Source organism: Cherax quadricarinatus, chromosome 33 (genome assembly GCF_038502225.1).
Source record: "Cherax quadricarinatus isolate ZL_2023a chromosome 33, ASM3850222v1, whole genome shotgun sequence".
NCBI classification, from domain to species: Eukaryota; Metazoa; Arthropoda; class Malacostraca; order Decapoda; family Parastacidae; genus Cherax; species Cherax quadricarinatus.
The window spans coordinates 31335605-31361829 of NC_091324.1; the positions used below are offsets into that span (position 1 = coordinate 31335605).

Consider the following 26225-nt stretch of genomic DNA (forward strand, 5'->3'; position numbering starts at 1 on the left):
AGTTTGTATATATATATATATATATATATATATATATATATATATATATATATATATATACTGTTTAATATGTGTGTGTGTAAAACAATAGACACTGAGAGAGACATAAAGCCCTAGACATATACACAGCAACAAAGAGATCACAATAATGAGAGACAAAAATGGAATATCTCGCCTGAAAAGCAGCAAATCTTCACAGTGTCAGAGCATCACAAAAGGAGCTCATCAAGACCCACAACATCGCTGACGCCTCTCTAAGGTCTCACATAATGCAGTCAGGAGGCTCGGAGGCCAGGTGGAGAGCTCAGCAAGGTCAGGAGCGAACGTCAGGAGAGGTCATGAAGGAAGGTCAGGATGGTTGACTCGGAAGATAATTAGGTAAAGAACAAGGACGGGCAGAAGATAAACATGCAAGAACATCATCAAGTCACGAAGTCAGGTCAACAAAAGGTCAGGAAATTAATCGCAGGGTCAGAAAGTCAAGAAAGGTCAGGAAATCGAGAGAGAGGTTACGCAGGCAAGAAGAGATCAGGAAGTCAAGAGGGTTAGGGAGGCAGAATAATTATCAAATGAAGTAATTTGGAAGACGACAGCCATGAAGCATTCTGGAAGGGAAGAATGACATTCTGAAAGTCTTAGAAAATAAGGAAGCCGGGAATTATGAAAGTCAGTTAAGGAGGCGAGCAAGCTAGGTCTTGTACTTGTAGTTAACTTTCTAACTCTTGATAAAACAAATTATCTAATTATCGAAAAAGGTTACGGTAGTTATGACAGAGGTTGTTGATGGCACGTGATTTGAGGTGAAGAGTAGTGACCTATGGGGTCAAGTCAAGGGCTCATGTTTGAACCCTGGAGACCCAGGCTGGGGCACGGATCAGGTCAAAGATTCAGGTCTGACCCCCCGGTAACCCAGATCAGGGCTCGGGTCAGGTCAAGAGCTCAGGTCTGAGCCCCGGAGACCCAGGGCTGGGGCACGGGTCTGGTCAATTATTCAGGTATGACCCCCAGTAACCCAGGCCGGGGCTCGGGTCAGGTCAAGACGGCGGGACATGAAAGAGAGTGTATCTTGGAGCCGCTGCAGCTCAGCCTCCAGCTGCGCCGCCCGCTTCCCCTGCAGGCCGCCCACACCCGCCTCCACCACCGCCAGCTGCAACAACATAAATACCCAAGTCAGAGCATTACAAAAAAAGGAGAAACTATTTATATAAGTAAATTCCTTAATGAATAAATAAAGACATTCGTTAGAACACAAATAAATAAGCTTATAAATAACACACACACACACACACACAACACACACACACTTCCGTGGTAAGAATACTTTGAAGGGTTTCCAGTGTAGATTATTCTGGGACAAGTGCAAGCATGCTGGGACACGTGCGAGCATTCTGGTACACGTGCAAGCATGTTGGGACACGTGCGAGCATTCTGGGACACGTGCAAGCATACTGGGACACGTGCAAATATGCCGGGACACGTGGATACATGCAGGTACGTGTTTTCATAGCCGAGGAACCCACTGAACCTTGTACTGTTCATGTGAGGCGCTGAACCCGTGTGGGTTATTCAGCACATGAACTAGTGGAGGCTCGGTCCTCCGTTCTCTTGAGTGCCACCACTGGAGCGGCACCACCAGTGCCTTCACTGTAGCGGTACCACGGGTGCCATCACTGTAGCGGCACCACCAGTGCCACCACTGTAGCGGCACCGCAAATGCCACCACTGTAGCGGCACCACAAGTGCCATCAATGTAGTGGCACCACCAGTGCCACCATTGTAGCGGCACCGCAAGTGCCACCACTCCAGAGAAAGAACAACAGTGAACACCAAAGACAGCAACAGTGAGCACCAGTAATAGTGAACACTAATAAGCAATATTGTACACCAGAGAAAACAAAACTGAAGCACAACAGAAAATGGGAACCAGAGAACTAAATAATAGAAAACGAAAAAAATAAACTAAAATGGGACAAAAACATACTAAAAAAAATTAATCTTCGATACTATTATGTGAAAAAGTAATGATACCCAAAGAGAAGACTAAAAATATATGCAATAACTGAATTACAAAATCCAAACTAAAACGAATCTTAAAATATAAAATTGATTTATATAAGAAAATAAGAAGACTATTAAACTTAGTTAACAGAAAATTTGAATAAACATAAAAAGATTTAAATAATTTTACCACAAACGCAATGTTAAAGAAAACAAAGAAAATATAAGAGGCTGCAATAGAATTCAAAGGTGATATCAAATTTTGTTTATCGCTGGTATGTATCTCGAGGCTTGAAGACGCATCACTCACTCAGTGGACACTCATCCACTTGAGATTCATTCAGCGGGTCTACTCACTCATCAGAATCTCAGAAGAGAGAAACTCATCCAGTTGAGATATATTTGCCAGAATCTCACTCATTCTAGGGAGAGATTCACCCAGTGGAGAATCATTCATTATGATCTTACTCATTCTAGGGAGGGACTCACCCAGTGGAGTCTCATTCACCTGAATCTCACTCATTCTAGGGATAGACTCATGCATTAAAGTCTAATTGAACACGTCTCTACCGTCACTCACTCGCGTCTCGAAGCGAGTTACTATGTCCTGCACAGTCTTTCTGAAGGAGGGAGGCAGCTCTGTCGTCTCTCCTTCCCCAGAGCCTGCAGGAAAGTCCTCTGTATGATGTGCACTCTCTTGTACAAATGCTAACATAATTTTAATACTAATGGGAGGTGATAAACCCATAGAGATCAGACAGCACTCTCAATTTTTTACTAACGTGTCATGAATCTCATTTAATCTAATTTTGTTTACAATGCATATGGAATTTTCAGGTAATAACTGAGATCATGCATAGCAAAACTGCATTATTCTTTTGTGAACCACTAAATCTGTTCACTAAGAGAATGATAATTAAATCTATAAGACTTGACAAGAGAAATGAGCACTACACAGGCTGAGCGAGGCCCGTCGTGGAGGTTCAGCTGACCTGAGCAGCTATAAAGGTTAGTAGTGAAAGAAAGACACACTTGGATCCAGCTGTAAAGGTCAAGTCGAGGAGTTTGGCAAACAGGAGGGTCTGGAAAGCTGGAAATTCTTTTCTTTGTCTGTATGATGATGGCGTCCGTGGTGAAGACTAAAGTTGATACTATAGGCTTCTGGTATGATTATGCCCTTCCAATGGCTGCAGGAAAACAGAGTCGTAAGTTTTCAGTTAATTCTTATAAAATAAGTCTTTAATTTTTTTTACAGCTGTTTCCATGCTCAGATAAGCCGGCCTTCTTCTACGGTCATTACTCCATCTATATTTTTTCCTGGTTCTCCATATTCTCTATAGACTTCAAAAAGCTTGGTCACCAAGCATGGTTCTTGTAATAAAGTGTCTACTGTGAGTTTCTTGTAAATAATAGAAGGTAACTTATATAAGTAATATTTGAGAAAGTAATTTGCTTCTGTAAACAGAGAAACAAGTATCATATAGTTAATGGTGTACAGTACAAGCTAGATGACGAATAAAACACAGACGGTGTACACATGTATTGGACTCAGAAAAACCTGCTACAGAGGCGCGACGCTTCGGCAGTAAAGATACACAAGTGCAGTACGTGTGTTTCGTCAGAGACACAAGTATGCGGAACAGACTTCATTTGGACAGATTTTCGCTGTGTAGATCTGAAGTGGGAAAGCTCTACTTAGAGTGAAATACTGTCTAAATAGTAGCTTGGTCTGTATAACTGTGTCTTGGTCTGTGTATCAGTTGGCATTATGCCCTCCAACCAAATTATTCTTCATTAAAACATGTACTAATTCAAGATAACCAAACATGTGTCACATGCTACAGTCTCACCGTCTTGGTAGGCTGGACAAATTTCTAGAAGGAGGGGTTGTACGGGCGTAGATTTAAGGGTGGTGGGCGTGAGCGGGACCAGAGCACCATGGGCGTCGCGGACCCTGACGATGCTGTGACCATAGATGGTATGGCCCATATCTAGGGTCTTGAGGAGGGCCACTTGAACCTCCCTGGCCGTCCAGTGTGGCCACATTGGCACTGACACCAACTGTTTGACACCAGCATCCTCACCACTCTCTCCCTCGGCTGGAGAATCACAAATTAATTTTATTTAGGTTTTGCATATATAACATATTTTTACAGTGGTATTGAGGGCATAGATGTTATGAGCATAGAAAATATAATATTATGTACATTTAACCTAGGATGACCCAGTAAAGTCAAATTATGTGACTTATTTCCGTTAGTAAGTTTATTTAGGCACAGGTACACTTAAGTACAATTAAATACAATAAAAGTACAATTATCATAACTCAAGAAATCGTAATGACACGACTGCAAACAAACCACGGTACGGGCGGGGATTGAACCCGCGGGGAGTAAGTTGTAAAACTCCAGACCGACGCGTTAGCTATTGCGTCGGTTGGGAGTTTTACGACTCACTCACCGCGGGTTCAATCCCCGCCCGTACTGTGGTTTGTCTACAATTATCATATATTGTGTAAATTACGTAGGAAACCCCAAAGATAACTCAAGTCCATAAACCTACATTGGTTTACAATATAAAATAATTAAAAAATGCATCGTATCTTTCGTCCTGACGCTTTACTGTAGCATCACCATCTGAAATTGCAACTGCAATTAAAGGTACCATTTTTTTAGTATTATCTAGTGGACTAAGCTTGCAATCTTATGAGAGTTTCCGATAAAACAGCATCATAGAAAACGCTAGAGCTTAGCCGGCATAAAAAACTAAATCAATATCACCTGTTACTTCATCTTCCCGGAAGATAACTACAGTGCTGGAATAATTCACGTGATAACGAGGCCGTTCTTTGTTAGTCTGTAGAGCAGAGAGCAAGAATAGACTTACATGTGGCGTGTTGTTGTTTGTTGACGAGGAGCCAGAGGATGAGCGGGGCGGTGTCGTCCATGGTGGTGGGAGGACTTGTGTAGTGTGAGGGCGGATCCCCACCAGGATGGCACACCCTTACGTCAGTATATACGTCATACCCACAACCCTCTCCATCAGCCACACTGTAACTGTTTAAAGTGTATGTTTGATGTGAGGCTACATAAATACATGATCTATGTATATATGAGCTATATTATGTAAATGTTGGAGTAGTAACATGGAAAAAAGTCACTTTGGCTTTTTAGGGTTATCCTAGGTTCTCTACACATATGCTGCTATTTTTGATAATCTATGTAACTGTATTTGTGTATATATGAATAAAGTTACTTACTCTCCTTCAGTATTTACGTCTCCTTGTAAAATTCTTATCACGTACCGGATATACACTCGAGGGATGTCTCTCAGGGTATAATAAGATAAGATAAGATTTCGTTCGGATTTTTAACCCCGGAGGGTTAGCCACCCAGGATAACCCAAGAAAGTCAGTGCGTCATCGAGGACTGTCTAACTTATTTCCATTGGGGTCCTCAATCTTGTCCCCCAGGATGCGACCCACACCAGTCGACTAACACCTAGGTACCTATTTGCTGCTAGGTGAACAGGACAACAGGTGTAAGGAAACGTGTCGAAATGTTTCCACCCGCCGGGAATCGAACCCGGGCCCTCCGTGTGTGAAGCGGGAGCTTTAGCCACGAGGCCACTGAGAGTATAATCTGATCCCTGTTTTAAGGATTAAAGTATTCATGTCTGGAGGTGAAAAGGATTCCAGTGGAAAAAAAGTAACTGACATTTTTGGGTTATCCTAGGTAATTTACACCATGTATGATAATTGTACTAATGTCTACCTGAGCCTAAATAAACTTACATGCGGCCTAACTGACCCTTCGTGAAATCGATAGGCTTGAAACTCAGTTAACCAACATATCACACAGAGGTGAGGTGTATGTCTCTCGCTGAGATAAATTACAGATCGGCTAAAAAAATGGCTACTGGAACTGAGCGCCAGCAAATTCAGTGGAAAGTAGGGATGGAGAAAGAATGCTAGAAACTGAGTAGACAATCAAGGGCTGCAAACCTCACTCGAAGCGAGGAACCGAAGGGTGAGCATAGTACCGAGCATATCACCACTATGGGCACTGTAGCAGCCAGGCACGTTAACCCCAAGGGTACGTGCAGGGTAGCAGCCAGGCACGTCAACACTACGTCACTGAGGACTCAAAGCAAGACAAGACGCAAATGGGTATGAAAAATTACTCTCAAATTTAAGCGAATATTGCTGTAACAATTTTTTTTAAAAATTATGTTACACTTCCACATTTTTTTTAATAAATAATGTTTAGAAGAGGCATTGTCGCTTACAGAGTATGTACGCCGAGAGGTGTATAGCTCAGTGGTATAAACCTTGGTAATAAATACCGACAAGTCGGTATTTATAGCTCAGTGTATATACCCTGAGTTATATATTTCAGTGAATATACACCGAGAGCTGTGTATCCCTCAGTTTATATACACTGACAGATGTACACACACACACACACACAGTATATCTGTCTCATTTGTACAGTAAGGAAAAAAATAAAATACACACACACACACACACACCTACCTACCTACCTAACACATGCACGCATATACAACAGGCCTAGTGTCAAATCGACATGTGCCTACGACAAAATAGTAACTAACATCTCTCAGCGTATATTCTCTAAGAGAAGTATGTCCTTCACTATTATTAGCAAACAAGTGAATTAATGACCCATGTATAGCAGATAAGTGTTGCCTTAACAAACTAATATTGGGGAGGATGTAACTCAAACGAGTTCTTTTTTTTAATATTTATTATCCAAAATATACTGAACTTTAATAACGTGTTAAGCAAAAAAGTTAACGATTATATTTTATCATAACTTTGATATATACTGTTTACGAAACGTTCGTATAAAAATACTTCTCTGAAATATAATTATGTAATCAACGAACATTTACCAGCAGCCAGAGGTGGGGGGGGGGGGGGTTAAAAAGACGCAGGTACACAGTTCATGACTTTAATCTTTCCTTAGAGCTTTAGCAGGTTATGACTTAAAAACTCTTTCCTTAGAGCTTTAGCAGGTTATGATTTAAAAACTCTTTCCTTAGAGCTTTAGCAGGTCATGACTTAATAACTCTTTCCTTAGAGCTTTAGCAGGTCATGACTTAATAACTCTTTCCTTAGAGCTTTAGCAGGTCATAACTTAATAAAAGTTTGTCTAGACCGAAACTTTATCCAAATAAAAGCATTTAGATGCATAATTGTGTCTGTGGTTACACAGCTGCCAGTACTACCTCCTCAACCTGCTCCATAACTGGCTGCTAGCAGGCAGTAATAGAGTAATGTCAGGCTGAAGGAAGGTGCACTACGTTATCTTAGTTAAACTGGTGATACATATTTAGATATTGATTAAAGTTGGACTAGATATACCTCAGAGTCTGTTCTGAATATAATATCATTATATATAATCGTTTCAGAACGGGATTTTTTTCAGTAAATACATGTTAAAAATTTGTTGAACTCACACACTAACATTCCAAGTTTCTGAGATATAGTGCATATATATATATATATATATATATATATATATATATATATATATATATATATATATATATATATATATATATATATATATATATATATATATATATATATATATATATATATATATATATATATATATATATATCGGCCAGTGTGATAATAATAAAAAAATATATATATGACGTAAATATTGCACGTATATAAATATAAACATATTCACTGAAATGCTCGAAATCCGCAGGGGAAGGTAGCTCCAATTCCCTGGACCAGAAGATCTCCATCATCACCAAGGCACTACTCTCCAAGAGGCACTGCTCCGGATCTCCTCTTCTGTTGACTTTCTAGAGAGTCCTGGGCATGAGGTGCCTTTATAGTTGTACTGGATATTCTACACAGGTGACAGTTTCCCTAAAGAACTCTTTTGTTTCCAGTATTCCCGCAACTTTCCGAGACTTCCTCTGATGTTTCACTGACTACTGACATACACAATTACTTTTACATTTGATGTGTCAGGACTGTTCATAATACCATACGTTAGCAATCTGAAAGTTTCAAGTCCTACTTGAAAGAGGCTGTAACGAAGACCATCATTATTTTGTTTAGGACCTCATCTTTATGTGATGTTATAGATAATGTGGGCTAAATTGGGATGTCCTGACTATGGGTCAGGTAGGTGATCTTGGTTGCCAATATGACGTTTTTCAGAGCATAGTTCTAGCTGCCCAGACAACTTTTGTTCCGAGTAGGGAAATTAGATCTAACAAAAATGATCCCAAATGGATGAACAATAGATTAAAACATCTCATTGGTCAAAAGAGAGGCATATATAGGCTTATCAAAAGAGGGGATGGGCAGTTAAGAAATCAATATATTCAATTAAAGAGAGAAATAAAGAAAGGAATAAGAAAAGCAAAAAGAGATTATGAGGCTAAGGTCGCAAGGGACTCAAAGACTAACCCAAAAGGGTTCTTTCAGGTATACAGAAGTAAGATTAGGGACAAGATTGGCCCACTTAAGAGTAACTCTGGTCAGATCACTGACAATGATAAGGTTATGTGTGAAATTCTAAATACCTACTTCCTCTCAGTTTTCACCCAGGAAAATACTAGCGATATTCCTGAAATAATAGATTACGTAGAACAGGATGATGATAAACTATGTACGATTGCAGTAACTAGTGACATGGTCCTCAGACAAATAGAGAAACTACAACCTAACAAATCCCCAGGTCCTGATGAAGTGCTTGCAAGGGTGTTAAAGGAATGTAAAGAGGAACTTAGCATACCTTTGGCTAATCTTTTTAACATATCACTACAAACTGGCACAGTGCCTGATAAGTAGAAAATTGCAAATGTAATACCTATTTACAAGGCAGGTGACAGGTCCTTGGCTTCGAACTATAGACCATAGTGGGAAAATTTATGGAATCAATAATTGCCGAAGCAATTCGTAGCCATCTTGACAGGCACAGATTGATTAATGATTCTCAACACGGTTTTACAAAGGGGCGTTCCTGTCTTACGAATTTACTAATTTTTTTCACTAAGGTGTTTGAGGAGGTAGATCATGGTAATGAATATGATATTGTGTATATGGACTTCAGTAAGGCTTTCGATAGAGTTCCACACCAGAGGCTATTGAGGAAACTTAGGGCACACGGAATAGGAGGAGAAATTTTTTCCTGGGTAGAGGCATGGCTGACAAATAGACAGCAGAGAGTTTGCATTAATGGGGAGAAATCCGAATGGGGGCACGTCACAAGCGGTGTTCCTCAGGGGTCAGTGTTGGGCCCGTTGTTGTTCACAATTTACATAAACGACATAGATGAGGGAATAAATAGCGACATAAGCAAATTTGCTGATGACACCAAAATAGGCCGTCCAATTCATTCTAATGAGGACATTAGAGCACTCCAGGATGATTTGAATAGACTGACGCAATGGTCGGAGAAGTGGCAGATGCAGTTTAATATTGACAAATGCAAAGTTCTAAATGTTGGACAGTTAAATAACCATGCCACATATAAACTAAATAATGTAGATCTTAATACTACCGATTGCGAAAAGGATTTAGGAGTCTTGGTTAGCAGTAACCTAAAACCAAGACAACAGTGCATTAGTGTTCGCAATAAAGCTAACAGAATTCTTGGCTTCATATCTAGAAGTAAAAATAATAGAAGTCCTCAAGTTGTTCTTCAACTCTATATATCCTTGGTTAGGCCTCATTTAGACTATGCTGCTCAGTTCTGGTCACCGTATTACAGAATGGATATAAATGCTCTGGAAAACGTACAAAGGAGGATGACAAAGATGATCCCATGTATCAGAAATCTTCCCTATGAGGATAGACTGAGGCCCTGAATCTGCACTCTCTCGAAAGGCGTAGAATTAGGGGGGATATGATCGAGGTGTATAAATGGAAAACAGGAATAAATAAAGGGGATGTAAATAGTGTGCTGAAAATTTCCAGCCAAGACAGGACTCGCAGCAATGGTTTCAAGTTGGAAAAATTCAGATTCAGGAAGGATATACGAAAGCATTGGTTTAGTAATAGAGTTATGGATGAGTGGAACAAGCTCCCGAGTACAGTTATTGAGGCTAAAACGTTGTGTAGTTTTAAAAATAGGTTAGATAAATACATGAGTGGGTGTGGGTGGGTGTGAGTTGGACCTGACTAGCTTGTGCTGCTGGGTTTGGTGCAGTTCTCCATCCTTGAGTGGGGATGACCAGACTGGATGGGTCATTGGGATAATCCGGGGGGTGGGTCATTGGTCTAATCCGGGGGGGGGGACATGGACCTGCTCCGCATGGGTCAGTAGGCCTGTTGCAGTGTTCCTTCTTTCTTATGTTCTTATGTTCTTATAATCTCACGACACAGGAGTCCTTCATGCCCACACAACACTAGTTCTATATAGTGATCTTTACAATACTAGAGCCGGCGTTGGGGCTTCTCTCTTGTGTGTTCCTTGGAGATGTTGGCTTCACGGAGTTGGTCCTCGTCCAGCTGGTCTCTGAGGATGACGGCGTGGCGCATGAGAGGGGTAAACAGCAAGTGGATGGGATTCATGTAGCTTAGTACTTGCAGCGCCAACACCATAGCGTGCGCCTGCAACCAACACAGGGAGAAACGAATCATTATTATATTTATAATGAAGAGCTAAATTCATATGGGATATTCAGCGGAAGGAGTAGTGGAGGCTCGATCTTCCGTCCCCTAAGCGCAAGACAGTTACTCACGTAGCCTGGCTCAGACAATGAAAATAAAGAAAGTGGACGGAAAAAAATCAGATCAAAATTAACAAGGGATTGTTTTCAAATAAGAAAAGAGAGATCGTCGACAATCTGGGGGGAGGGAAGCTTAAAATTTATTATTTTCTTTCGAGAAAAAAGTTCCGTGAAAATCAATGTAAACTAATTTTATATCAGAAAAACTTATGAGTTACAAAGGACGTAGATTTTAAAAACAGAAACTTGTCAATAAAAATATAGATTATTTAGACTATGTATAGCATTTTTATGATCACACTAACCAAATTATATTGTATTCATTAGGCGCTAAAACCATGCGGATTAATCAGCACATGCTAAAACATGCAGAAAACAGTCTCCATATTATGTACGGCTATATTAAGGTTAACTTGTTTTATTTTAACCGAGTCTTACTTAAAAGAAATTAAATCAACGTCACATTTAAACCACAAATTTTAGGGAAAGAATCAGAAGACGTTTCGGATCATCCTGGACTTTTAACAGGTTCAGGACGGACTGAAACGTAGTCTAGTTTCCGGTTCTAAGTTGACTAGAAGTCACTATCGTGACTATCTAGTCACTATCGTTCACTAGAAGTCACTATCGTAACTTCTAACCCTCGAGGACAAAATCTAACAGAACTAACTCTCCCACAATCAATGAGATCAGTATACAGCCCAGCACATGTTTTGTGCTCAAATAAGCTGTAGGTATTGGAGGAACATCAGTAACCAGGCGCATACTCACAGCATAGTACATGTTTTGTGCCCACACAAACTGCGGGTACTGGAGAAACATCAGTACAGAGGATATCGTTCCGTAGATCCCCAGCAGCCTGTTAAAGTGATCAGCAGGAAACCTGTCGAGAAGATGGTTGGCTGGTTGAAAACACAGTGCAAATTATTTATAAGTTCTGTAGTATTTTTGCATGATGTTGACCAAAATTTTCAATCCATCTATCAACACTCCTCCCTCCCATGCCAGACTAACTCGCAGCAACACAGTCACCACAGCATCACGGCTGACAATTCACAATTAATCCATAAATTAGCGATGGAGCTACACAACGCTTCAGTTTTTCCTGAACTCTTTTCAAGTTACTCGAGATTTGATAGTGACGGATCGAAACGTCGTTTATTTTTATCTCTAATTTGTTTTTTAGTTATGTACACAAGGGTTGAGGCCAACGAGTGCTTCACATATACTTAAATATATACTTTAAATAATTTTCATTGCTCTGTATTGTTCTAAACACTTTCATTGTCAGAGACAGAACACCTTACCATTGACCAATAAAGAGAGAGAGAGAGAGAGAGAGAGAGAGAGAGAGAGAGAGAGAGAGAGAGAGAGAGAGAGAGAGAGAGAGAGAGAGAGAGAGAGAGAGAGAGAGGAGGCCGTACCTGATCCTGATATAGGCTGTGGAGATAGCTATGGTGCAAGGCCTGGCCAACACCATGGCCACCAGGGAGATGTAGATAGCCGCCGGGTGGAAGATGAAGATGCACATGTACATAGCAGTGGTAGCCAGAGAGGTGACCAGCAAAGGCAGGAACGGCGCCTGAACCTCCATCACCCGCCGTCTCAACTCGCTGGAAGCTGAAGAGGGCGAAGATCTTGACGAGGACAGAGTGAGGGGTACACGTAATGACGTTGAGGAGGACAATAATAATAATGTGCTGAGTACAAGTTTATGGGTATATATACTTACTCGTTGGTTAGAATGTATTTACATTTGTATCATAATGAATATGCTGTTATTTAAAATTTATGTGACTGAATTTATTAATTGCGTAACCAACTCTTCACTGCTGTAACTCGTAACTCGTTCAGTCAACACAATATCAGGGTTCAGCCATTCAACCCACTGTAATATGTGCTTTTAATCATCCCTTGGCCACAAAGGGAATGTGGTACATAATAAAAATATCAGCCAGTCTAATCATCCCATATCGGGCGGTAGCGTTGATGTTTACACAACGGTATATATACACCATTTATATTACAGCGTAGAAGTTCAAGCCTGGAGAAAATTATCGTTATCAGTATATTATTTTTCCATCCATTTTGTGACCTAATCCATAACTCTAGTAAAGGAATCATGCCGACTGAAAGTTTCTCAGCTAACAGAATTTTTCGGCCCATTCCTTAGACCCCTTATGAGCTTCTGTAATCCTTTGAATACAACAGACAGGATGGTTACTAAACATATAAAAAAGCTTTATCATCTTGTTTTCGGCTTTATGCCATTGACAGCCTAAAGGTATCGAGCCATAAACTATATCCGCTTTAGATGGTGGGCGAAGAACCCAGAATTGACTTTCGCTGAAATAGCGAGGATATTTCTCCATTTGTCAAAATATCATCACAGAAAGGACCATTCAGGCTTTACCGCGAATAAGTAAATATATACTCCTTGCCGCACGTGAACGTCAGAGAAGTTTATACATAATTATACTGAGACTTACTGTTCCCTGCACGTCGGACCATGTAGTCTGTGAAGGCTCCACCCAGAGGACCGAAAAACACGGTGACCAGATTACTGTAACTGAAGAGTATGGAGTACCACCCTGCCTCCCGCACGCTGCACGATGATGCTGGCACATGAACAAAAAGCGTATTATATATAAACAATGTCTCTAAGTCCCCAGCAGAACTCGAACCTGCTAACTCTGTATCAGAGTCCACAGTACTTTACCACTGAGCTAGACCCAATTTAAGTATGGGCGCTTAGCCGAAGCTAACGATGTTACCCCATACCCCCGGGCACCAAGCTCGTTTTGATTCGATGAAATACAAAAACGAGGTTGGTGCCCGAGGGTATGGGTAACATCGTTTAGCTTCGGCTAAGCGCCCATACTTAAGTTGGGTCTAGCTCAGCAGTAAAGTACTGTGGACTCTGATACAGAGTTAGCAGGTTCGAGTCCTGCTGTGGACGTAGAGACAATGTTTGTAAATAATTTCGCCTGTTCGCGAATTGTTAAGCATATATATATATATTAATTTATTTTCCAAATATTTCAAAGACAGTAGGAAATATTAAGTACAATACAAACCTGTGACCCAGACATTGTAGGTTTGCTGGTAGATGTTGATGGCCAGGAGGTTGAGGAAGTACCAGTAAGTGTGTAGGAAGGAAGACCCGCTCAGTAGACTCCTCCTCAACGGCTGCTGAGAAGTGCCTGGCTCACTCGGCCATGTCTCATCTGCCAGACAGTATATGGGTTAATATCGCGGCGATGTGACCCAACCTACGGTTACCTATTAACCTATTTATTTTCACAGGAGCAGAATAATGGCCGGAATGCCCCTCTCCCTATTTTTCATTCCATCCTACTATTTGTGACTAAATACGTTTGCAGATACACGTAACCTAATCTAACTTAAACCTAATTTATATTAACCTAACTTACAGTAATCTAACTTACAATAACCTATCCTAACTTATATTAACCAAGCCTAACCTACAGTAACCTAGCCTAACCTACAGTAACCTAGCCTAACCTACAGTAACCTAGCCTAACCAACAGTAACCTAGCCTAAACTACAGTAACCTAGCCTAACCTACAGTAACCTAGCCTAACCTACAGTAACCTAGCCTAACCTACAGTAACCTAGCCTAACCTACAGTAACCTAGCCTAACCTACAGTAACCTAGCCTAACCTACAGTAACCTAGCCTAACCTACAGTAACCTAGCCTAACCTACAGTAACCTAGCCTAACCTACAGTAACCTAGCCTAACCTACAGTAACCTAGCCTAACCAACAGTAACCTAGCCTAACCTACAGTAACCTAGCCTAACCTACAGTAACCTAGCCTAACCTACAGTAACCTAGCCTAACCTACAGTAACCTAGCCCAACCAACAGTAACCTAGCCTAACCTACAGTAACTTAGCCTAACCTACAGTAACCTAGCCTAACCTACAGTAACCTAGCCTAACCAACAGTAACCTAGCCTAACCTACAGTAACCTAGCCTAACCTACAGTAACCTAGCCTAACCTACAGTAACCTAGCCTAACCTACAGTAACCTAGCCCAACCAACAGTAACCTAGCCTAACCTACAGTAACCTAGCCTAACCTACAGTAACCTAGCCTAACCTACAGTAACCTAGCCTAACCAACAGTAACCTAGCCTAACCTACAGTAACCTAGCCTAACCTACAGTAACCTAGCCTAACCTACAGTAACCTAGCCTAACCTACAGTAACCTAGCCTATCCTAACCTAGCTTAAAGAAAATATGATTAAAAAATAACGAAAAGTTATTGTCATTAAAGTTCTTGTTCTTCAGTTTTCTCCAGAAAGATGCGACTCACAACAGCTGGAATGTATTACCGCTGAGTGAACAGGAACATCAAGTGCAAGGAGAGTGGTCCATACCTTTCTAGTTGTCCGAGGATTGAACCCGAGCCTATTCGTTGTGATCTGAAGGCTCAACCACTGAGAGTAATTTAAAATAACTAATGGTACAGTAAAGGCAGAATTTAAAACTCGAATGTCGCTCTAGTCTATGAACAGAGTGAACATGCATGTATAAATTACTGATGAATATGATGGCGCATACATGCGTCATGGGTGAATATGAAGATTACATGTGTCATGAGTGAATATGACGGAGATTGCGTGCATCATGGGTGAATATGAGGGAGATTACATGAGTCATGCGTGAATATAACGGAGATTACACGAGTCATGAGTGAACATCTGGCACATATATGCGTCAGGGGTAAATAATACGGTACATATAAGCATCAGGGGTGAACGCGAGAGGATATACGTACAGTTATCTTGGACAGGTATGTGGTGGACGGGCATGAGGAAGGTGAGGAAGATGCTGAGTGTGCTGAGGGCAGCCAGGAACCAACATACGTGTGACCTCTGCAGACCTGCAGACGCAGTGTACTGCAACAACCAAACATCTATCTCAGAATATTTTTTTTAAATAAGTACAACTGCATATGTTTATGTAGTGTTTTGAGTGTCGCCAACGTAATGTTTATGTTATACATAACATTTTCCAAACATCTTCATTTATTATCTAAACATCTTCGATTTATTATCCAAACATCTTCATTTATTATCTAAACATCTTTAATTATAATCCAAAAGTTTTGGAATCTCAAACTTCGAAACTCAGAAACGTTTGGATAATAAATGATGTTTATTAGTCTGAGACTTCCAAAAGCAGCTGTCTGAGTTAAGTGACATTTAACAAGGTCAAAGGACCCATATTTACTAACATACTCATTACTTAAGATATGATACGGCTCGAAGCATTTACAAAAAGAAATATTCAATGTACGGTATATTTAGTTTATAATTTCTAAAGGTAATATTACCTAAATATTGTAAAAGAAGAGGATGTAGTTGATATTGCCAATGATATGTCTTATATGGGCTGAAACATGGTTTTCATGACTCTGTTACACCTCTCGAGGGGAAAAATACACATCTTATTGACAATAGTTGAAAGATTACAGAGAAAGATGAAGGTTTCAGAAGTTAGGTTCCCAACGTTCTTCTGGAAGTTACACCAGTAATGAGCTATTTACAGTAAACGAAGCTGGGATAGTTATAAGTATGGTTCTGTCCACCACCTTCATGGCTGCTTGTAGCTGTGACTCCAGTAGGTTCAGGTGAGCTGCTCGTTCACTTCATCCAAGTCGTGTTTCTAGTAAGCATTATAACTGTTTCTAATTAAATTCCTTGACGTTCTATCTCTGTTGTGTTGGAGCTGGTGTAGTTCATCCATGTTGTTTGATGGTAAAGTGATCGCTCATAAGCGTTGTTTCCAGTTTCCATCTGATCCTCGACCTGAGTGTACCGGATGTACTATATGTGAGTCGTCTATGACTAGGAAAGATCGGGCTATATATTTGTGGGTATGTTGGGGAAGGGGCTTCCCCGGTAGTGAGGAAAATGGTTTCCAACACCTCTTTATGGAGACCAGAACTTTGTCAGTTAAACCACAGAGATAAGTATCAGTTATTTATACTTCCTGATATGAAGCCAGACAATTTATGAGTTTTATAAGGGATAAGTGTGCAATAATACCTTGGCTACAGAATTATACTAACCAGAACTCCTGAGTCCTTTTTTGCTCTTTGGTAAAGTTCAAAATTATTTAGTTATAAGTGCAGTGGATATTTTTTTTCTGGTCTCGGGATTAATAACTTACGAATGTGGTCGTCAAACTGCACCTGTCACTTTTCCGATAACAACATTAACTTCTGATACGTAATGACATTTAGGATTTCTAGCCTCCCTGTTCCTTCCCATTACTAACACCCTTTCCAATACACCACAACACCCTCCTTCTAACCCACACTACAGCCTCACGCCCAGGCTCACACCCACCTGGAAGATGATAAAGAGGGCGGCGGAGGCTGCATATATGCCTGAGAGGAGACTGATGGCGGTGGATCGGTGGAGGGGGAAGAGATCTCCGAACTGCATAACACTGAGTCTCAGCTGGTTACCTCCCAGTGCTAGGAAAATCATGGAGGCGAATACCCAGTTCGGAGACTCTGAGATGGAGGAAATGATGTAAGTGAGAGAGAGAGAGAGAGAGAACGTTGTTAGGAATAATTAGTTTTAAACTATCAATTAACAGATGAAACTCAACTGATAAAGAATGAAAGAATAGATAACACGAATAAGAATTACACACCTTTCGTTGCCATTCCCAGGAAAAGGAAGCCCATGGTGAGCATCGTTCTGTGGAGAGTAGCAACGTTAATGACTGACAACATTCTTTAATATACAGGCTAAGAGCTGTTATCCTAATTCAGCTTATTTAAAAGCCAGTCCCACAATAGTTGACTGACAGCCAGGTACCTATTTTCTGCGAGGTGAACAATGGTAACAGCATAATTTTCCATGTATGTTAAACTAACTGTAAAATTTGTATATTTTGGTTAAAGTTCTTATAAAAGAATAAGGATAGTGGCTATCCGGAAGCTTGTTCTTAAAAGACTGAAATTTCCTGTACTGTGATCATAACTTGATTTTGTTTCAAAGTGGATTTATTTTAAGCAGTACAGCGATTTGTGAGTTATGTTCTCCAAACATCAAGACGCAAACACATACACAAAAAAAAGAGGTACGATAGAGCTCATGAAGCAGGGAGAGAGTGGGCTTAGTAGCAACCAGCGAAGAGGCGGGGCCAGGAGCTGTGAATCAACCTCTGTAACCCCAGATAGGTAAGTACAAATAGGTAAGTACACACGTACCCTGCAGACACCCTGGTGACTCTGAGGCCGGCGTGGTGCAGGAGGTATCCCACTAGGACCCCTGGCACACTGTAGCAACCCACAGCCACTGTGAAGATGAGAGCGAACCTCTCGTCCTGTGGTCCACACTGCTCGACACCAACCTGCAGAAATAAAGATACGGAAATGTTGTGCATGTGTCTCATTCATTTTCTCTATATTGATAATACCATTGATAATACAAGGGAAGATATACCAGGAGGTCAGACCAGCGCTAGGTATCTCACTCTCAACCTTTCATTTCACTTGTGGCTTCTGTTCTGTTTTCAGTGACTCAGAGTTCCATCAGGACCCCAGCTGAAATAAGTAATTTTGTCTGACTTTTCTGGGACTATCCTAGGTAATTTACACCTATGTTATTTGATATGATAACTGTCCTTACGTGTACCTGTATCTATAAACTTAGTTACTTAATTATATATGCACCATATCGTTGCCTGCAGCGAGATTCCCTCCATAAATGTCTTCTGTCCCCGTGCATGTCCTATCTCCTGGCTTTTTAATCTAACCATAGTTTTCGTGAGTTAAATGTCAATTTGCTTACAGCATTCCTGTTAATATGGAAATGTCATAGGTTTTCCATACCTCTTCTTCCATCGCTCATGCACACAAGGCTCGGTGCTCGCCAAGAAAAATGTTTCTAATGTAGATCAAAATTTTGCCAGACGAAACAGCAAACACAAACGTGTTCCCAAAATGATGCTAAAACTTATGAAAACAAAAACCCGACTGTGTATCCCCTCACAAATCCTGGATAGAATAAGCAGGTCGAGTGATAGGTGGATGATGGACGTTTATGTGGATAAATGACAAGCAGTAACAAGAAAAGAATGTGAAAACACGTCACACGAAGACTACAGATTGTGATTAAATATGAGAGACACCAGACAAACAGAAGAACCTTGAGAATTATCACTGGCTCAACACTGCCACCTGAAAGTCATATCAGTAAAAATAGTGGGAACTCCTATGTGATATTAACTAACTTTGGATACATGGGACCAGTTAGGTGAGTACAATTAGTTAGTCTCTCTCACCATTAATATACGAAAAACTAAGCCTCCTCAACTCCTTATCATAAATGATCCACACGGGTTTAGCCCTCCACGTAAAATATACCATTAACTTAAACATATGGATCAGGAATTGGAGTATGCAGAGGTAGCGTAGTTGCTTGCATCTTTAAAAATTATTGTAGTTAAAAACACGAGTTTCAAAATGTCTCAAAAATAATAAAGTTACAAAAGAAGGCTGAAGGGATTAGATAAGTCCTTTTTGACGACTGATAAGATGGTAAGAAGAAGCACGATAACCATATATGTTAAACATTACGAAATACTTTGATAAGATTTCTTAACATCCTCAACAGAGAGTATACACAAGGTCATAACTATATATGAGGAAGAAGTGACCAGAGGTCAGAAGATTTTTATCCTCGCAAACAGTCGTAGAACAATGGAATCGTTGCAAGAAGTAGTATGTCATGTGCAGCCACTGGGGGAAAAATGTGATATAAAGCGGGACACTGAACGCTCAGCTCTGCTCATGGAGCTACAAAGAGATAATTGTAAACATACACCACACACTCTCTTGCACTTTCGTAACCAGTACTTGCAAGAAGAGTGACGTCTCTCACAAGTATGAGAATAACACCATTAATCATAGAAAGTGACCTTTATTGCTCTCTCAGTGTCACATCCCGACACATTCTGCCTTGTAATTTTCAATTTAAACTCTTGTTATTGCAGAATTTGCAGTATTTTGTACATGATAGAAACTGACATGATACGTTGGGGTTTCACCTGACAAGTAAAAATTACTCGACATCTTGACAACTGAGGTTTCACAACCAACCCATAAATTCGAGATGAATCTTCCTAAGATTTTTCAGGCCGTCCTGGACTGTCATAAAGTCAGTATTGTCCGGTCACGACTTGATGATGGTCGAGGAAGGACCGAAACGTCTGGGTTAGCTGCGAATTGTTTTCCAGCGACGGTACAGTACTGTGACTTTTAGTCTTCAAGGGAGACTGCATTATCGCTGACACAGGTGACGTGTGTCATCTGATGACAAGCGACGTATGTGTCACGAAAATATCTTAAAGGTAAAAATATGAAGACAAACATATTTTATGAGAATTGTGGATAAGAGATAAAAAGGCATCGTGAGACACTGATTAGCTCCAAGGTCACCGTGGTGGTGCTGATGGTGGTTGTGGTAGCAGTGGTGGCAGTGATAGTGGTAGTGGTGGTGGTAGTGGTGGTGGCAGCTGCGTAGTGTTGGGGTGATGGTGGAATGGTGGTGATGGTAGTAGAGGATGGCAGGTTTGGTCGAGTCATCAGAGATGGTTCCCGGACTCTTGTGTAAACAAAGTTCATTGTAAACTCTAGTCATCCATGTTATAAACATAGATGAAGACGAAGGAATGAGATAATGGAAGATAATAAAGAGTGCGTTGTCTCTTATAAAGATGAAAGTCTCTAAGATATAATATTAACGCAAAGCAACAACACTTGCAAGATTCCTAGTATACATTCTATCTTTAAGTTAGCAATACACTATAATTTCAGCCAACATGACTAACACATCCTAACTCGTTCTTAAATATAATTTAGTGTTCATACAGGAAAGAGACACTACAAGATACATCATAATTCACAAATGAGAGTGAGACGCTGACTTAAACAAATCAAGAGCAGAAATCAGGCCCAAGCTATATTTTATGCTTAGCATCAGAAGAATTGTATTTTAAAACTTAACCATAGTTAGCGGCATATACCCTTCTTGCAAGCTATACTCTAATAATGGTTTACTTTGACTAAATCTTCAAAATAAAGCACAAGACAGCCTTCCTTCAGTTTGATCTGTACTCACGATGTGACTTCTGGAGATTTCGAAGGTGTTGTTGAGGCCATGGCAGCGGGTGTTGTTGAAGGCTTGGTGGGGAGGTGTGGGCGTGTTGAGGCTGGTGTGGGCGTGGGGAAGGAGGGAAGAGGGAGTTGAGAACCCGTGACAGAGGTCACTGTATAAACCTTCCACCTTCAGAACGTGTACCAGCTGCGGCCAGCCGAAGACCGTGCCGGCGAAGAGCATTGACTCAACCACACCAATGACGAAGATGGTGACCCGTCTGGCCAGGGAGAGCTCCAGTTGAGGGTCCTGTTGACACTTCATGTTGGAGTGATGGTAGTGGTGGTGGTAGTAATGGTGCTGGTGCTTTTAGCGATAATGGTAGCAGTGTAAGTAATGAGCGGTTCAGACCAATACACAATCCTCCTGATAAACACACCAACGCACTGCCACTACTAAAGACAGTTTAATGGCAGTGACGGCAGGTGTGACACTTGTGGTGGCAGTGTTGGTGACACGGTGGCAGAAGTTTTCTCACGGCTCAGTCTCTATTGTGATAATAAAAATGATTAGCCACATTATAATAACAACACAGATAAGACTATAATAGGCAAGACAAAGTAATGTGTTCACTCCTTCTAAGAACTCAATATTAATCATATAACCTTGTCCAGCTTAATGACTGTTCTCCCGCTTAGTCAAACATTCCACCTGCTTAAGAACATAAAAGAAGCAGTGCAGCAAGCCTAGCGGCCCATGCTAGGCAAGTCCAAGTATTTGCTTCGCCTCAGCATTGATTAGTTGCGCCACATGTCGCTAACATGACTCACATCACCAACAGTTAGGAAAGAGATGATAATGACACCGTACAAATAATCTTCATTATAATTTTGTTTTCATTACAAGTATGAATCATTATTATATGCATATGGGAGCGCTAAGCCTGTAGGGGTCATACAACTTCTAGAGAAATAGAAAGCAATCAGGTTCGATCCAAGGTAAGGCCACTCCCTTGGATCTAGAACCCTCCCTTGAGGGCAGTGTAAGAAGAAAATCAGATTTATCTGTATTGTGAGGCAATGTGGAAATATTATCGTGTTTTGCCCTATATATCACCAGCTACCGAAATTAAAAATGGAAATGTGCACTGAAATCTATAATATTAGACACTTTTATTCTAAACTATTGCATCTTAACCAAAAATATCTTAATTTTAATGAAAAATAATAATTTAAAAAAATACTAAAAGAAAGTAAAAAATATTACTCCATTTTGCATTTTCCAACATTAAACCGATTAATTTTACACATTAAAATGTAATTTTACATAAATAACAGAGGTAAATTGTTTACAGTGGTAGACTTGTTTACAATTCACAGTGGTAGACTCTTTACAAGTTTCACTGGAAGACTTGTTTAAAAGTAACAGTGGTTGTCTCGTTTACAAGGTGCATTAGTAGACTCGTTTACAAGGTGCATTAGTAGACTTGTTTACAAGGTGCATTAGTAGACTCGTTTACAAGGTGCATTAGTAGACTTGTTTACAAGGTGCATTAGTAGACTTGTTTACAAGGTGCATTAGTAGACTTGTTTACAAGGTGCATTAGTAGACTTGTTTACAAGGTGCATTAGTAGACTCGTTTACAAGGTGCATTAGTAGACTTGTTTACAAGGTGCATTAGTAGACTTGTTTACAAGGTGCATTAGTAGACTTGTTTACAAGGTGCATTAGTAGACTTGTTTACAAGGTGCATTAGTAGACTTGTTTACAAGGTGCATTAGTAGACTTGTTTACAAGGTGCATTAGTAGACTCGTTTACAAGGTGCATTAGTAGACTTGTTTACAAGGTGCATTAGTAGACTTGTTTACAAGGTGCATTAGCAGACTTGTTTACAAGAGCAATTGAAACGTCTAATCACTATTTAGTGGTTTCTAGAGTAAGAAAAATTAATAATTACCCATAATTAGGTTTATGATGAGCAGTCATTATCAATAATGATCGTGTCCAATTATGATGCTTCAGGGGTGAAAACAATCTCAGAAAACTACTGCCCGAATTTATTTTAGCTTGAAGCTGCAGCTAAGGTTGGGGCACACAGCTTGGAGTGTTGCAGCCAAGACTGGAACACACTACCTGGAGTGTTGCAGCCAAGACTGGAACACACAAACCTGGAGTGTTGCAGCCAAGACTGGAGCACACTACCTGGAGTGTTGCAGCCGAGACTGGAGCACACTACCTGGAGTGTTGCAGCCGAGACTGGAGCACACTACCTGGAGTGTTGCAGCCGAGACTGGAGCACACTACCTGGAGTGTTGCAGCCGAGACTGGAGCACACTACCTGGAGTGTTGCAGCCGAGACTGGAGCACACTACCTGGAGTGTTGCAGCCGAGACTGAGCACACCACTTGTTGCATGATTGGCACCTAGATGACTGGCATATGGTTGGCATCTCGGAGCAACTATGGTTGGCGCCTCTGAGTGGCGTGTGACTAGCACGCCTTTGAGTGATGTATGAGTGGCATCTGAGTGGTGTATGAGTGGCACTTCTCTGAGTGGTGTACGAGTGGCATCTCTCTGAGTGGTGTATAAGTGGCATCTCTCTGAGTGGTGTATAAGTGGCATCTCTCTGAGTGGTGTATATGTGGCATCTCTCTGAGTGGTGCATAAGTGGCATCTGAGTGGTGTATGAGTGGCATCTCTCTGAGTGGTGTATGAGTGGCACCTCTCTGAGTGGTGTATGAGTGGCACCTGTCGGAATGGTGTATGAGTGGTATTTTCATAAGCAGTGTAGCTTGGGAATGCATGGTGTTACTGATCAACACATGCAGTTTCCTCACATCAGAGAGCCAAGATGCCACCTGTGGCAGAGTCAAGCCCCAGAGCTGTACTCAGTGCCAAGTATGCCAACAATGTGGGGGACCTCAGCACATTTTGCTAATTACTAGGTTGGTTTGTTGGGTTTAAAGTGAATCTGCTACACGAGGATCATTTAGTCTACACGTTACCTGTGTAACACTAGTTATTAAAGACTGAAGTAAACTATATGTATATATACATATATACACACAATACAATCACTGACAGGCGATTTTAACAATGCTAGACAAGCCACAGGGGGTGGCAATCTTAGCTCAAAGATATGCATCCCCGTGGCTTGTCTTGCACACATGCATATATAATGATATAAATACATTCCTCGGGGTATATTACATTTACAGTCTTGTGTTTAACATCTGAATAAATGCTAGCCAAACTGAACACTTTTTTTTTTACGAACATTAACGTAAATACAATGCAGAAATTAATTTGGTCGTTTTCCGCTGTTATGAGACCAGGAAAATGAGATAGTTATTTTATTTCTTGTGATTGTAACACAAATGACAAAATTATTTCGTGTTTTTTAAAAACATACTTGACTTATATTGGTTATTATAGTGAATGAACATGCTTGTGCCTCTTCGTAAGAAAATGTATCGTGTTCTGTCATTCTGATTTATCATCTTGTGTCTGTCTACTTGGAGGTGTGTTCCGGGGGTCAACGCCCCCCGCGGTCCAGTCCTTGACCAGGCCTCCTGGTGGATCAGGGCCTGATCAATCAGGCTTTTACTATTGCCAGCACGTAGTGCAACGTAGGAACTACAGCCCGGTTGATCGGGTACTGACTTTAGGTATCTGTCCAGCTCCCTCTTGAAGGCAGCCAGAGGTATATAGGCAATTCCCCTGATGCCTGGTGGGTGTCTATGAAGCTTTCCTGATGCTTACCTGCTACTTGGAGGGTACTCCGGGGATCAACGCCCCCGCGGCCCGGTCCATGACCAGGCCTCCCGGTCGATGAGGGCCTGATCAACGAGGCTGTTACTACTGGCCGCACGTACGAACCACAGCCCGGTTGATCCGGTACTGAGAAAACTTTTAATTTTAATACCCTTGAATCAACATTAGAGATTTGCCACGACAGTGTATTGTAACATAACTCAACATTACAGAGTAGCATCAAGTTGGCATGTCACTTGCGTCAAGACACAGGTCAGTTATCATCACGCTCAGGCACTACCTTGAGCAGCTCAACAGCAAATGAAAACATGTCACTGCTTATCTAAGTCAATTGTTGTAGGGAAAGGAGGTATCGCCTTCAGTCGTCAGGAAACTGATTAGTCTTTTTGTTAAATGCTGTAGCATTTGCTTATCACCAACATATCTTACTTATTCAGGTGACGCAATACGCATTTGTAATACTTTGATGCTAGGTGCTCTGGTGTTCCTTTGATGCTAGGTGCTCTGGTGTTCCTTTGATGCTCGGTGTTCTGGTGTTCCTTTGATGCTAGGTGTTCCTTTGGTGCTACAACCTTCAAGAAAGGGAGTGAGTCATTCAGTCACAGTAATTCCCAATAAGTTTTCTGTGAAATTCCTGTTCTGATCAAATCCTAAATATCGTACGGAGTAATTCCGAGCATTTACTATCGATCGTGTTTATTTCCCGATGATCGTTCGGAGTGACTCCTGCTGGTCGTACTGATATTACGATCTTTGTTTATACTCATCTTTCTTTGCACTGATGATCATCAGGATCTTACAGCGCCTGGGAAAGAGAAGGCAATCAGGTTTGGTCAGAGGAAGGGGTAGATAGCTCCCACTCCTTGGATGAAGAGCCCTTCAGCAGCATCATACCGACTCCTCCTCCTCACCTTGTACGGTGAGACACCCTACAAGGTGATAGCTGGTCTCACTCACCTTTGATAGCTGCAGCACTAGTCACTCTGGGACAAAAACCATAACAACGGTATTATTTAGCTTCCTCGTGTCTCCTTAGCTTCCCTCATCTGGCATCAGCTTCTCTCACCTTCCCTCAGCTGTCCACAGCATCCCTGCCAAGAGCATCAATATACACTTCAACATGGATCTCTGAGCTGTATAATTTACCTTATTTATTGTGTTTGTAAATCCAGAAGGAACAAATCAAGTGCACATCGTAGCTCATTCACTCACAACAAGCTCATTTTCCAGTAAATACTCAGTTTCTGATAACGCGTACATGAGAACAAAGTCAATGTACACAACGAGTGTGTGAGGTGGCACACTGAGCGAGGAACAACAACCTACCCAGACGAGGGTCACTAAGCTACTGCCACAGGAAATGTGTTCTGTAAGGCCAGCTGACTGCAAGCGCATGCGCACTCTGTATTGTATGCGCAACGTCAGTCAACACGATAGGCGTCTAGTCGGTATATAGTTGGGTGACCAGCTGTAGCAAGACTCGTTGTCGGCTGCAAGGAGGAACCTCGCTGAAGTCAAGGGTTCCCTTGTCCGTGACAGCTAGAGTGAGAACGACTGTGTTTTCACCGGGTCACACT

General features: G+C 41.1%; 2 protein-coding genes across 5 annotated transcripts in view; both read right to left on the bottom strand.

Annotated features, from left to right (window-relative positions):
• LOC128693969 (uncharacterized) overlaps positions 1-5178 on the bottom strand; it is a 5265-nt gene extending 87 nt beyond the window's left edge. Inside the window, exons 1-4 of the mRNA XM_053783914.2 lie at positions 4885-5178; positions 3849-4097; positions 2579-2661; positions 1-1147 (exon numbers count right to left, since the gene is read on the bottom strand). The exon at positions 1-1147 is cut by the window's left edge and continues 87 nt beyond it. Coding sequence (XP_053639889.2) covers positions 992-1147; positions 2579-2661; positions 3849-4097; positions 4885-4945 — 549 coding nt within the window. The 5' untranslated portion in view covers positions 4946-5178 and the 3' untranslated portion in view covers positions 1-991. The remainder of the gene's footprint in view (positions 1148-2578; positions 2662-3848; positions 4098-4884) is intronic.
• Positions 5179-6957: 1779 nt separating this feature from the next.
• On the bottom strand, positions 6958-26027 carry LOC128693858 (equilibrative nucleobase transporter 1-like). Of its 4 annotated transcripts, none has more exons than XM_070091011.1 (12): positions 25907-26000; positions 25606-25739; positions 20898-21421; positions 17984-18126; positions 17422-17468; positions 17109-17278; positions 15533-15653; positions 13803-13952; positions 13215-13343; positions 12150-12345; positions 11497-11608; positions 6958-10606 (listed from the first exon to the last, which is right to left on the bottom strand). In XM_070091011.1, exons 3-12 carry the CDS (start codon positions 21195-21197, stop codon positions 10430-10432), a joined length of 1545 nt encoding a protein of 514 aa, XP_069947112.1. In that variant the 5' UTR covers positions 21198-21421; positions 25606-25739; positions 25907-26000; the 3' UTR covers positions 6958-10429. The 4 variants fall into 4 exon arrangements, with proteins under 4 accessions (XP_069947112.1, XP_069947113.1, XP_069947114.1 ...); XM_070091012.1 differs by having other exon boundaries at positions 25861-25996; XM_070091013.1 differs by lacking the exon at positions 25606-25739 and having other exon boundaries at positions 25975-26027.
• Between the last annotated feature and the right edge of the window lie 198 nt (positions 26028-26225).

Bases quoted from the DNA above. Each gene is read 5' to 3' on its own strand.
- LOC128693858 (XM_070091013.1), bottom strand. From the start codon at position 21,197: ATGAAGTGTCAACAGGACCCTCAACTGGAGCTCTCCCTGGCCAGACGG. The intron at 17,279-17,421 runs GTGTGTAATTCT...CCTCCATCTCAG, and splicing joins CCTGGGAATGGCAACGAAAG to AGTCTCCGAACTGGGTATTC. The intron at 13,344-13,802 runs GTTTGTATTGTA...TTCATGTGCCAG, and splicing joins CTACAATGTCTGGGTCACAG to CATCATCGTGCAGCGTGCGG.